The sequence below is a fragment of the Megalops cyprinoides genome, chromosome 9 (genome assembly GCF_013368585.1).
Source record: "Megalops cyprinoides isolate fMegCyp1 chromosome 9, fMegCyp1.pri, whole genome shotgun sequence".
NCBI lineage: Eukaryota > Metazoa > Chordata > Actinopteri > Elopiformes > Megalopidae > Megalops > Megalops cyprinoides.
Window position 1 is genome coordinate 29115651 of NC_050591.1, and position 12544 is coordinate 29128194.

At 43.4% G+C, this 12544-nt stretch overlaps 3 protein-coding genes across 3 annotated transcripts; all 3 read right to left on the bottom strand.

The window, feature by feature from the left end:
* Positions 1-663: 663 nt before the first annotated feature.
* Positions 664-1941, bottom strand: LOC118783020 (claudin-8-like). Its single transcript, XM_036536673.1, has one exon. It carries the CDS (start codon positions 1800-1802, stop codon positions 1068-1070), a length of 735 nt encoding a protein of 244 aa, XP_036392566.1. The 5' UTR covers positions 1803-1941; the 3' UTR covers positions 664-1067.
* Positions 1942-3659: 1718 nt separating this feature from the next.
* LOC118783275 (claudin-8-like) lies at positions 3660-5112 on the bottom strand. The gene has a single exon (XM_036537054.1). The coding sequence runs from the start codon at positions 5052-5054 to the stop codon at positions 4206-4208; it is 849 nt and encodes a 282-aa protein (XP_036392947.1). The 5' UTR covers positions 5055-5112; the 3' UTR covers positions 3660-4205.
* A 1735-nt stretch (positions 5113-6847) lies between these two features.
* LOC118783295 (claudin-8-like) lies at positions 6848-8032 on the bottom strand. The gene has a single exon (XM_036537080.1). The coding sequence runs from the start codon at positions 7936-7938 to the stop codon at positions 7267-7269; it is 672 nt and encodes a 223-aa protein (XP_036392973.1). The 5' UTR covers positions 7939-8032; the 3' UTR covers positions 6848-7266.
* Positions 8033-12544: the final 4512 nt, after the last annotated feature.

A 12544-nucleotide genomic window follows, 5' to 3' on the forward strand; every position in this document is an offset into this window, starting at 1 on the left:
GCAAATTCTATGACTGGGTACATTAAAATTGGGAGTTGTGTTAAAACACACCTTGCAGTCAGCTGCCACATGAGGCAGAACATCAATACAATGCTACTGTTTGTCTCAAGGGAGTAATATGAGACTCCTCCAGGCTACTTAAATGAATAACAGGCCCTGGTTTCAGTTTTACACCTGTGGGTCACCTATGTAACATTAGGTGTGGCTGTGTCACTGTCACGTCTACACAATACATGTAACAGCAGCTTCATGATGGAGCTTAGCGTCCCCCTTTGGCTTGAGGTTTACAGTAGCCAGGGGAAGTAGCCATTGGTATGCAAGGCTACTGGTAGTCATGGTTTGTCTTTCACAGGAGAGATACAATTAAACTCTCTGACTTGTCTGCACCATTCACCACAGGTCAAGATAATGATGGTTTGGAAACCAGCAAGAGAGGGCTGCATCAAACATACAACACACAAGCCAACACAACTTCACAGTTTGTAGAAAAACAAAATGCTACTAGGTGTTTTGTTAGGTCATGGTAACAGAGGATTTTTAGCCAAGGAGAGAGATACATTTTGCTGAATCAAAGTGATGTAAAATTCCATGCCTAGATACTTACTGTTTTTAAGCCAAAACATAAAGAGTAAATCATGGTTCTCATGTAGTTATTGCTATAAGAACATTATGAACTTTTGCTCAAATTCTGAATTGTCTGAAAGAATACAAAAGGACATTGAATTTATCATTTACAATAAATTTTTAGTTACAGCCATATGGCTTACTAACGCTATATTTACAGTAATTGACGCTTACATGGTCCTCACGGTTAATGGTGTGAATTGGCTTGTCAGTTCATTTGCTTGAAACAGCGGAGGCTTCCATTTAAATTGCTCTGTTGATGTTTGTCTCTGTCTCCAGTTTGAAGTGCAGTATTGAAATGTAAATAAGGCCATTTCCAATTCAGAGAGAATATCGTGAGTCCACTTAGAGTTCCTCTCACATGCGTGTATCAAAGCCAGAGAGCTCCTTTCTTTTCCATGGGATCACGCAGGACTCCAGAAACGGACCTGGGAGCTTGGTGTTCAGAGGTAAGCGACAGCACTGCGCATGGAGGGTTGTCTGGAGGGGTAGCCATGGGTGGACGGGTAACGCTGAGGGGTGTACACCGTTTGCGGGGTGTACGCCACCTGCGGCTGGTAAGGCGTGTACTGGCTGTTTCTGGAGTACATGAGCCTTTCGGAGCCCTTGTCCCTGGGAATGTTGCAGCAGGCGAACATGCACCCACCAACGAAGAGCAGGGCGGAGGACACCCAGCCGATGTACAGGGCATCGCCGAGCTCCCTGCGCTGGGCATCCAGCAGGAGTGGGTTGTAGAAGTCCCGGATTATGACGTGGCCCGTCCAGGAGACGGGGATGATGACACAGAAGCAGGACATGAGGATCATGCTGCCGGCAATGATGAGGACGACGCGCTTGGCGCGGTCGTTACCCTGGATGCATGCAGTGCACTTCATCCCGGCGATGGCGATGAGCAGGCCCAGGCCGGCCAGGGCCAGCGAGCAGCACATGAGCCCGCGGGCTGCCTGCAGGTCAGGCGACAACGCCAGCAGGGAGTCATACACCTTGCACTGCATCCTGATGTTGGCCTGCCTGAAGCAGTTCATCCACAGGCCCTCCCAGCGCGTCTCCATCACGATGATGTTCTCCCCGATGAAGGCGGTCACCCTCCACATGGGCATCCCCGTGCTGGCCGCCGCACCAATCAGGCCGAGCAAGCTCACGCACAGGGCCACGATCTCCAGCGCCGAGTTCGCCATCCTCGCTACACACACGGCCTGTACACAAAAAACCCCAGGGAAATCCACACCAACAAGAGCCGAGAGGACGAAGCTGTGTGGTCACCTTGCTCACTGCGCAGCAGACTCACCTGCCTGCCCGTTTTGCATCCCTGTGGAAGAGGAGCTGATACGTGTGAACCAACACTGCCTCCTCCCCCCAGGTCAGGGCACCATAATGGGAGGGGAGGGAACTGTGGTCGGTTGCTATGAAATGAAATCCCCCAAGGTCCTTTGTTGATTCTTTGTTTTTTTCTGTGTGTATGTGTGTGTGTGTTCTTTTGCTCTGTATGGCTGCAAAGGTGCAGTGAGCTGTGGCATTGTTTGTCGATAAGTCTCCTGTTTCTCTCTGAGATCCTGGCAAAAGAATTGGGAGAAACTTCTCCTTCAGCAAAGCCTGAACAAAATAACTGATGGAGTGTCGGGTGGATTTCTGAGAACTTCTGAGTTGATTTACTTGGAAAGAACCCCTTTATTTACTTTTCTGTTTTATGTTTTTTGTCAATGTTTTACATGTAGGTTCTTGGAAAGTATTGCACTCATAAATGTGTATGAAGCATCTGGTCAGTTTCACAATAAAATCACTGGAGCAGACATTAGGTAACAATAATAAAAATATGAGATGAATAGAAAGAAATAGTTTGTCAGGATTCTGAGCAATCTTTCCTAACAGTAAATGTTGATGTCACCTTGAGCAGCGTGTTCCTCTTTAGAAACATCATGATAACCAATTTCAAAATTATAATATAGATAATATAGAAGTGGATTCCTGGTGTTTGCAGTAAATGGCAGAAGATGTACTGTAGAACACAATGGATTGTGGGAAAGCTAAGCTCATAGCAATATAATGATATCAAAAGCCTAATGTACTGATCTGAGCTCTTACTTTTACCTGACTGAGGTCAGGGAGGAAATGAAAAATGATGCATATGGCTGTTTGTATAGTCATATTATGTTACTGTTGTTTAAGGCACCATTATTTAAGTGAGATTGATTAATCGTGGCAGCCATTGCATGAAGTGCTTTCTTTCAGTAAAATCAACAGTGAGTTTACATGAGAACAGGTAATGACAGGTAGTAAGCCTAATCAGTATACCTTAAGTAGCAAAGGGACATTGTTCACATCAACTGCCATGTCACCGTTACAAGGCAGTGTAAAACAAGCATTTATCTATGTGTTTCCGGATGTGTTTGTGTGTGCCTGCATTTAGCTCACCACAGAAACCAAAACTCCTGTGGACTTAATGAAGCTGCGTGTCTTCCTTGTAATAAGCCCCAGGAGCAGCTTTGCATAAGAGGTGTGCCTCCACTGGTTTCACCAGTTCTGGTACATTTCCTCGTGCAGCGCAGGGACAAAGGGACTTTTTTTTTTGCACTGCTCTTTACTGGAAAAGAGCAGGCAGAGCCATTCATCCTTACCTGAATAAGCGCGATGGTATGTTCAGTTAAGAGTCACAAAGGAATGCTGTCTGTACCTATCCCTCTGAAAACATTTATATTAGTCTCCATTTCATGCTAAGCTTAAAAATGCAGAAAATAACGTGAAGAAAATTACATATGTTCAGTGCATCATTCAAGCCTTTTATTTATCTGGAATCATAAAAGGACACTTCATTTTAGCAAGTATATCATATTTTTATACAAAAAAGTTCAACATGAACACTCAAACATAAATGTAAAATTTGAATGCGGTTGTGCATCCTTTGCAGTGCATATATACAAACAAGTGTAGACAAGTAGATTTAGGTTTGGTATGAAACATTAATGTTTGTATGTAAACAAATAACATTTCAAAATATGCTAAACATTTCCACAAGGCATTGCATTTGAATCAGAAAAGAAAAAACTGATAAACTGTGTAAGGTACGTGAATTGCTTTGTGGGAGAAATCTTAAAATCATTTAAATGGTATATTTTCTATATTGTGGTTATTATTTGTGCAAAGTTAACATTGTAAACAAGTCAAGGTAAAACTACCTGAAAAGAATCATTTATACCTACCTCACAATATTACTGTACACAAAGTAGAAAGTCATATACTAAGTGAATCATTACATGATATTCCAGGATCTCAGATTTAAACTTGAACGATTTTGGATGTGTTTAACATATTTTTTGAATGGGGAGGAAGTTTCTCCTCTCATCCTTATGAAAACAAAATATAAAAAACAGTATTCACAAAGACACATTGTGATATACATACACAAACATCTACTGCTTCACTTTAAATTTCACACATATCTGCTGACTTAGTTTTAGTTCCTTAAACAAAACAAAGGTTCAGTTCTGTTCAGCAAACTGTGCCAAGAGCAGTTGTTTTTTTCCATGAATTCAGCCTTGAATTCATGTTGAAATTTGAAAGTCAGACGTGGAGGACGAACGCCCTCACACTGACCGGGCAGGGTTGTAAATGACAGATCCCTGGGGAGGCACGTAGGAGTAGGCAGGCTGGTAGGAGTAAGCCGGCTGGTACGAGTAAGCGGGGTTGTAGGTGTACGCGGGCTTATATGTGTAGCCGGGCTGGTAGGTGTAGGGCACGGAGCCGGGGGCGTACATCATTGGCCTGTCCTCATCCGGGTCCTGTGTCCGGGGCGCGTGGCGGCACAAGAGCATGACCCCAGAGGTGAACAGCAGGGCGGAGGTCACCCAGCCGATGTAGAGCGCCTCTCCCAGCTCCCTGCGCTGGGCATCGATCAGGAGCGGGTTGTAGAAGTCCCGGATGATGACGTGGCCGGTCCAGGAGACGGGGATTAAGGTGGTGATGCAGCCCATGAGGAAGAGGCAGCCCCCCACCACCAGGACAATGTGCTTGGTCCGGGGGTGGTAGTCCACCATCTTGGTGCAGCGCATGCCCACGGCGGACACAATGAGGGCAATGCAGGTGAGGGCCACTGAGCAGCACATGAGCCCGCGGGATGCCTGCAGCTCCGGGGGCAGGATCAGCAGGGAGTCATACACCTTGCACTGCATCCTGATGTTGGCCTGCCTGAAGCAGTTCATCCACAGGCCCTCCCAGCGCGTCTCCATGATGATGATGTTCTCCCCGATGAAGGCCGTCACCTTCCACATGGGCAGCCCCGTCACGGCCGCCACGCCGATCAGCCCAATAAAGCCAATGACCAGAGCCACCACCTCAGTGCAGATGCGGTCTCTCTTCTTGGCCTTCTCGATCTTGGCCTTCTGGGCGTACACGGTGTCCGTGGTGTACGCCTTGTCTACATAGGATCCTTCCATGGCTGCCTTTCGGGGTATACCTCAGAGGAGCGACCCGCTGCTGCTGCGTCTTCAGAGGCAAAACTTCCAAAATGAGGCGAGAGGATCAGAGGGAGGACTTTTTACACCCCAGAAAGTATGCTAACGATGCTATGCCACCCTACTGGTTCAGCCGCTTATCAGCTACCTGCAAACCCATCACATGACAACCTGAGATACTTGATTTTCTCGATACTAGCAAACATAATCACTTGTTCCATCTAGCTCTGAAGTTTCAGCTGGGGACGTCATGGCTGTTCATAGTTATGGTTTGAATGTTTCTGAAATCCCCATCTTAAAGAAAGAGTACTTTCACATTTTTATAAAGGATGGCTATTACTATATGTCACTGTGGTTTGAGAAAGTGTTTGGAGTGTGTGTGTGTGTGTGTGTGTGTGTGTGTGTGTGTGTGTGTGTGTGTGTGTGTGTGTGTGTGTGTGTGTGTGTGTATGTATGTTTGTGTGTTTGTTTGTGTGTTTAATTTGGTTCTATGATTTTTTTACACGTCAGATTTATTAGTATCCCATAACAGAGTAAGCAATGAAAGTGAAGAGAGAGAAATGCTGACCCCACTGTTGCTCTGTGAAAACACATAATCTCCATTCATCTTTTACCCAAGTAATGCAATGTCGGAAGAGATGACATCAGACCACTGATGTTTTGGTTAAAGAGGTGCTTACAAAGTCTACAGTGCTTACAGTCTTTGAAATAATTGCTTCTAGCACCTCTAAACTTGGGCCAAAAAGTCCATATCATCTGTCTATTATAGTATTCGTGGCACCATTATCCTCTCTTATTCATCTCCTTATGCTTATTTCCTGATGAATAGTGCCCGTGCCAACAGAGGTAATTGGGTGTTGTCCTGATGGCTATGTAAATTGAAACCTTGAGAGGTTTGAAAGGAAATAACCTGACACACTGTGGTTTCAGGGCAATGTGGCCACTTGGTTGAATAAGCTTAACTCACTGTCTAAAATCCTATCTATCTGGCTTTATATTGATGCTCATGATTGTACATATGTATATATGTGTGTGTGAGCGTGTGTGTGTGTGTGTGTGCGCGCGTGTGTGTGTGCGCGTGTGTGTGTGTGTCCGGGTGTGTGTATGTGTGTGTGTGGGGGGGGGGGGGGGGGGGGGGGGGGCAGAGGCAAGAGAGCAAGAGGACAGGAATGCTGGGTCAGGAGAAGGGACCCTGAGAGGAGCAAAGTAAAACTGTCCAATTAAGAATGGAGGCGAGACATAGTTTTACTTTGTTCAATACAAGAGGTCTGTGAGGCTTGAATCATTGTTATATGGCAATGTTGCTATGTCGTGTAGTGGTAAGAAGCCAGCTTTGTAGCCCAGTTGCTGGCAGTTTGATTCCCAGATAGGCCACTGTTGTTGCTCTCTTGAATAAGGGAACCTAAACTGTCTTGATAAATATCTGGCTGTAGAAATGTATAATATATGAAAAATATTAGCTATATATTTTGCTCTGTATAACAGTGTTTACTGAGCAAACATGCATTACCTTTTCCCCTAAGGTGATGCTTTCACTGGAATGCAGGTTGCCCTGTTCCATTTCCTGAAACACCTACACCAGCTACCTGCTTTTTTGAGATGCAGTCTGTGCTGTTGAAAGATCAGCAGTGTATGCTCCAGCCTGTGCAGCAGCACACAGAAATGAGATAAAGTAAGTATTCATCCTACCAGTGCAGTTCCTATCTTCCATTCCTTTAGTAAATCTAAGGTGTGGCAGAATGAAAAGATTGGCAACACCATTCATTTGGGCTGTATTTATTTACACCAATGACAAAGAGACATTGTGATACAGTATTTGTTCTGTATTCATTTGTATTAATTCCAGAGAATGACAGAATAATCAGCAGGAATTGTTACGTTAGTGTAAGAAAATCTAAAAAGTCCACCAACTGTCATAAATAAGTACAATGTTAATATTTACTGTGACTTCCTTTCATGAAGACTTAATAAAAAAATCAATCAACATAAACCCTCTTTATACATATTTTAAAAGCCAAAGAGAAGCTCTGTTATTAATTTAAATCAGTCATTGCAGTATAAAGGATTTTGAGCATATTTATACAGCAGTCCTACATACACAATGGAGGTCAGTACTGGCTGTTAGACCCACAGATCAGTGCTCACTCCATTCATGTCCGCTTTAAGGGTATAAATATCTGAGCACTGGAGCTCTTCATACGTACTGGCTCTTGCTGTAAATGCTTGATGGTTTCCTGTCCAGCTCCACATTGTCCTCAGTTGTAGCGATGGCTTGCGTGTACAGCGGCTCCTCTTTTTGAGCTCGGCGAGCGCAGCGGCAGAGGAGGATCACTCCCGCGACGAACAGCAGAGCAGCGGTCACCCACCCGATGTAGAGCGCCTGTCCCAGCTCCCGCTTCTGGGCGTCGACCAGCTGGGGGTTGTAGAAGTCCCGGATGATGGTGTGGGCCGTCCAGGACACGGGGATCAGGGTGGTGAGGCAGGACAGCAGGAACAGGCCCCCCCCCACCGCCAGGGTGATGTTCTTTCCCCGGCCGTCGTCCCTGATGCAGTTGCAGCCGCGGATGCCGCAGCCCGAGACCAAGAGGGAGAAGAAGGCCAGTGCTATGGAGACGCACATCAGGCCCCGGGAGGCCTGCAGCTCCGGGGGCAGGATCAGCAGGGAGTCGTACACCTTGCACTGCATGTTGATGTTGGCCTGCCGGTAGCAGCTCATCCACAGCCCCTCCCAGCGCGTCTCCATCACGATGATGTTGGAGCCAATGAAGGCCGTCACCTTCCACATGGGGAGGCCAGTGATGGCGGCAGCGCCCACCAGCCCGATGAAGCCCGACACCATGGCCAGGATCTCAAACTTGCCGTTCATCTCTGCAGTAAGTTTATCTGTGGATTGCCTGCAGTCCTCGCGCCAGCTCTGCCTCTGTCTTCACTTTTCTATCACCGACTGCCTGGTTTTTAGCACATTGATCTGATACTGTCAGAGGGAGTGGCTTTTCCTTCCTTTACTACGAGCTATGCTACCTCACTGGTTTGGTCATCTAGTGCAGTTGGGAAATCATATAGTTCTGATATATTCTACAGTTTCGATTGTGTATAATTTGTGGCAAGAGGTTGTAACATTTTTTTCTTGTAATTAGTTTCTGTGAAACTACAGTGCAATACCATAGATTTTTACATATCAAAATCTTGAAATTCTCAGCACTGTAGATGACACAAAGCTTACATTTTACAGTCAGCAATCTTGCTCTTTTATAATATCCCACAGCTCAGTTTGGGGGACCATGTATGTCTGCATACCCTGCCAGTTTCCTGCCAAAATCCTTTCCATGGCCTCCAATACTCATATAAAAATAGAGCTCAGCTATTGTATCCTTTTATCTCTTTCCCTCAGCTTTGTCTCAGGTTTACTCACCTTGTTCAAGGTGTCTGTCAGAGCTTCGCTTTCCTGTGTCCTACCATCTTAAACTGAATGCAATCAAATTGAACTTTTCACCCCCTCCTAATTCTTAATCTCCCTCTATACTGACCTCTCCATTCTCTGGAGTCTATTATTCCTTATCCTGCAAAAGAACTAAGAATGAATAGAGGTTACAGCCAACCACACAGCTTTCAAGCTGAATGGCGCTGAATTATGGTGAAGAGACAGACACAGTGAGAAAGAGCATACTTTGGGATTCAAACAAAATTGCCAGTTCATCTGTAGGAAAATTTCTCTTTGGTGAAAATCTTCCCTGTTACCTTTGAAATAAATTGACTTTCACCTTTGTGCATAGCTTGGGGGGAAGATTTGTGTGAATAGGCTTTATGCTTGAGATGATGTAGTGATTTACACAAGAATCCTGTTTCGAAACTGAAGTTCTGCCTGCCTAGAGACAACAATAGCATGAACCCTACATGGTATGGCTGGGTGTGGTCAAGGGTTTGAGCCTTTTTGCACACATCTACAGCCTGTACCTGATGAGTGTTCCAAATGTGAGCTGAAGGAGTGAATGCTATAAAAAGGTACTGACAAGTATGAAAAACGTTTTGCAATTGTAATGGGTAAAGTTTATGATTTATTGCAACAAAAACAAGCCCACATACATTCGAACTCAGGACAAAAAATGTATCACGCTTAAGTATGATTAAGACATGCTCTGAAAAGTTAAGCAAAAATAATGTTTTGTGAATATATTCCTTGTGACTGTGCTAAAACAACAGGGGTGCACAGATCTAGAAGCTCTGTACAGACAAAACTGCACAGTAACTAGCTTTCTGAATCATTTTTGGCCTCATCTTCTTAAGGAGAGATGTATGAAAAAAATATGCATGTATATATCCCAGGTTATGTTGTGCATGTAAGGGAGACTGACATGATGAAAACATCACTGATAATTTATTACTGGTACTTAATTATTTTCCACTCACCCAAGACCAGACAGGGCCAAATGCTAGATCTAATGGCTAGGATTTGGAAATGTCCTTTTATGTATCACCTTAATGAAATGCATAACAGGAAATTGGAATTTGAAGATTTTTTTTGAGTGTGTTCTCATCGTTGATGTTAGATGGCAAAGATGTCAGAAAAAATAATAGTAGACATAATCATAAATAATACAGAAATCATCATTAATCATCATGTTAAAAATGAAAGAAATAAATGAAGTAAGAATGAAAAAAGTAAGATAGTAAACCAACCAAATAAAAAAACAGCAGCCTTTTAGCCATTAAGGCTTGAAATCCTAAAAATATAGGAGCAATGCTCAACCAGAACCTGTCCTTGATTCAAAATGCATCCAAATGCATCCAAAATACATTCTTGAAAAGTATTCCAAAAAAACTCAGGCAGGGGTCATTTCTCATTTTATATTTCAAAAATTCCTTCTCTTTTAGGCCTCGTTAAGCTCTTCTACCTCTTAAGCTAATGGAGCACCTACTCTGTCCTTTCAATTTATACACAAACTTTCTCCAGCATTTAGTGTTCTGCAGCTTGACTTTAATGCAAATTATGTTAACTTTTTTGGTTAGGTAATTGCAATTCATTGCTAATATGTCACATCTCTGTTTGATTTCTGTGAAAAAAAAACATATTAACGGTAACAACGATAGATAGTTATAATACTGGAAAGGTCGAAGGAGTGCCAGTGAGCAAGAAAAGGAACACTAAAAGGAAAATGAATCAAATAGAAAATGCAGGGGGAGGAACAGCACATGAATGAGTTCAGCAGGAAATTTGTCAGAAGTTCTTTTCATGTGCCCTTGTTTACTTCCCTGTAATTTGACGTCTTTACTGAAATTTGGGTAAACAAATTTCAGTGTATCTACAACCATGTAAACTTCCTACAGACTGACCCTGTGCTGATAAAAGAGAATTTGAAATGAAATTACACATTTAATCCATTTGCATGCAAAAGACTCCATAGAAATTAGAAAAACTAGCTGTTCAATACTCAGTTGCAATTTCTGTCTTTTTGGTTTAATACAAAAAAAACACCAAGTTGTGAAGTGTTGATGACACTACTATTTTTTCCTTTATTTAGATGAGAACAATCAATACATAATGATGCAAATATAGTAAATTTGCTGGTGTTAATTTCATATTATTTCTGTGGTGATAATTTATGTTAATTCAAGGGAATGACAACATTATCATAATTAAATGCATAACAGCAAATCAGTGGCTGTCAACACAATCAATTACCAATCAGGATAAATGTAGTCAAACATGAATTACTGTGTGCCAGAAAAATTAACACAAACATAAATAAGCATTTAAAGTATTTTAAATGGCAACAAAATAAGCAAATTGATATTTCACTACAGTTATACAGTACTATAAAGGACTTTAAGGATATTCATACAGTGGCTGTTGCCAGAGATCATAAACTCACACATATAGCCACATCGGAGGGCAATACTGGCTAAGACCCACAGCTCAGTTCAGTTCATACTTGTTCAAGGGCACAAAGGTATCATACATACTGGCTTCATACACACTGGGTCATGTGATTACTGGTTTCATAGATACTGGCTTCATACATACTGGCTCTTGTGATTTTCGCTTGCAGCGCGGTTTGCAGCTAAATAGGCTCATCCCAGTCACAGGTAGTAGGGCAGAGGGCACCCAGCCAACACAGAGTGCACCTCCAAGGTCTCGCCTCTGATCGTCAATCCGCTGGTGGCTGCGCGTGAAGGTATAAGCTGTAAGGGACAGGGAGATCAGTGCGGTGAGACGGGAGAGGACAAAGAGGCTACCATTGCATCTCACAGAGAGCAGATTAGAAAGGGTCACTATCACTGAGAGACATATGAGATATCTGGCAATTTGTAGCCCTGGGGACTGGATCATGTTGAACTCATACCATTTACATTCTGGCGTAACCTTTGGCTTCTGGTAGCATTTCATCCTTCATCTGCTTTTTCCATGGGGTCTTCATGATGATGGAGTCCAAGTCAAAGAAGGTGGTAACCTTCCACTGCTGACTCCCAGTAATGGCTACTATCCCAACCAGCCCCCCAAGGCTCAGAAGAGTAGTGCAATGGTCAGGTTTTCCACGCATTACATCAGCCGTTCTTGTCACACTGAAAGATAATTTCTTTCCCAGAGCTGGCTTTCTTCTATCCTCTTCTACCCTGTTCTGTCCTCTTATGAATCTGAGAGTGAGGAGAGGCGTATCCCCCCTTTTAACTTTTTGGAGTCAATGATATACACACCAAAAAAAGGTTTTCTTCAAAGAATGTCATTTTCTGCAGTTTCCTTTCTTGTTCTTTCAAAATGTAACCTGAGGGTTACTATTTCTTTTTCTGTCAGTGTGAAACTAAGACCATGCTCAGCTGCCTGTTTCCCAGCACTGTTTACCATTACCAAGGTTTTACTAAGAGTCATTCAAGGAGGTGTGCTTGTGTGCGTGTGTGTGTGTGCGTGCGTGTGTGCGTGTGTGCGTGCGTGCGTGCGTGTGCGTGCGTGCGTGTGTGCGTGTGCGTGTGCGTGTGCGTGTGTGTGTGTGTGTGTGTGTGTGTGTGTGTGCATGAGCACCAGCAACCATAAAGATTGAACAACAAGACTACAATCTCACCAGAGGTGTCATTGACTGAACCATTCAAATTTTAATCTCCTAATCACCACATTTTCTGCACAGACTGGGCTTGCACTAACAAAGGAGACATGCATGAGTTCGCTGCAGGCAGAACATGTTTTATGGTGTAAAAAAATACAAATAAAATAGCTGATATACATACACTTATGCAGTCACCACCTTTGGACTGTGAGAAAGACACCACTCTTTTGAAAAATGCTCATATAAACAGTCACATAACAAGAGAAAAAATATCCCGGTATGCCCACTTTACACAGCTAAAGTGGCAGTAAGTAGGCTTACCGGCTTGGTACTTTAACCATCCTCCTCCAAAAATCTATTTTTGCATTATGATGCCAATTTCTTGCTTGCATTGGCATGTGATGCAAACTGATTATGTTAATGCATCCATCTACC

Bases quoted from the DNA above. Each gene is read 5' to 3' on its own strand.
- LOC118783020 (XM_036536673.1), bottom strand. From the start codon at position 1,802: ATGGCGAACTCGGCGCTGGAGATCGTGGCCCTGTGCGTGAGCTTGCTC.
- LOC118783295 (XM_036537080.1), bottom strand. From the start codon at position 7,938: ATGAACGGCAAGTTTGAGATCCTGGCCATGGTGTCGGGCTTCATCGGG.
- LOC118783275 (XM_036537054.1), bottom strand. From the start codon at position 5,054: ATGGAAGGATCCTATGTAGACAAGGCGTACACCACGGACACCGTGTAC.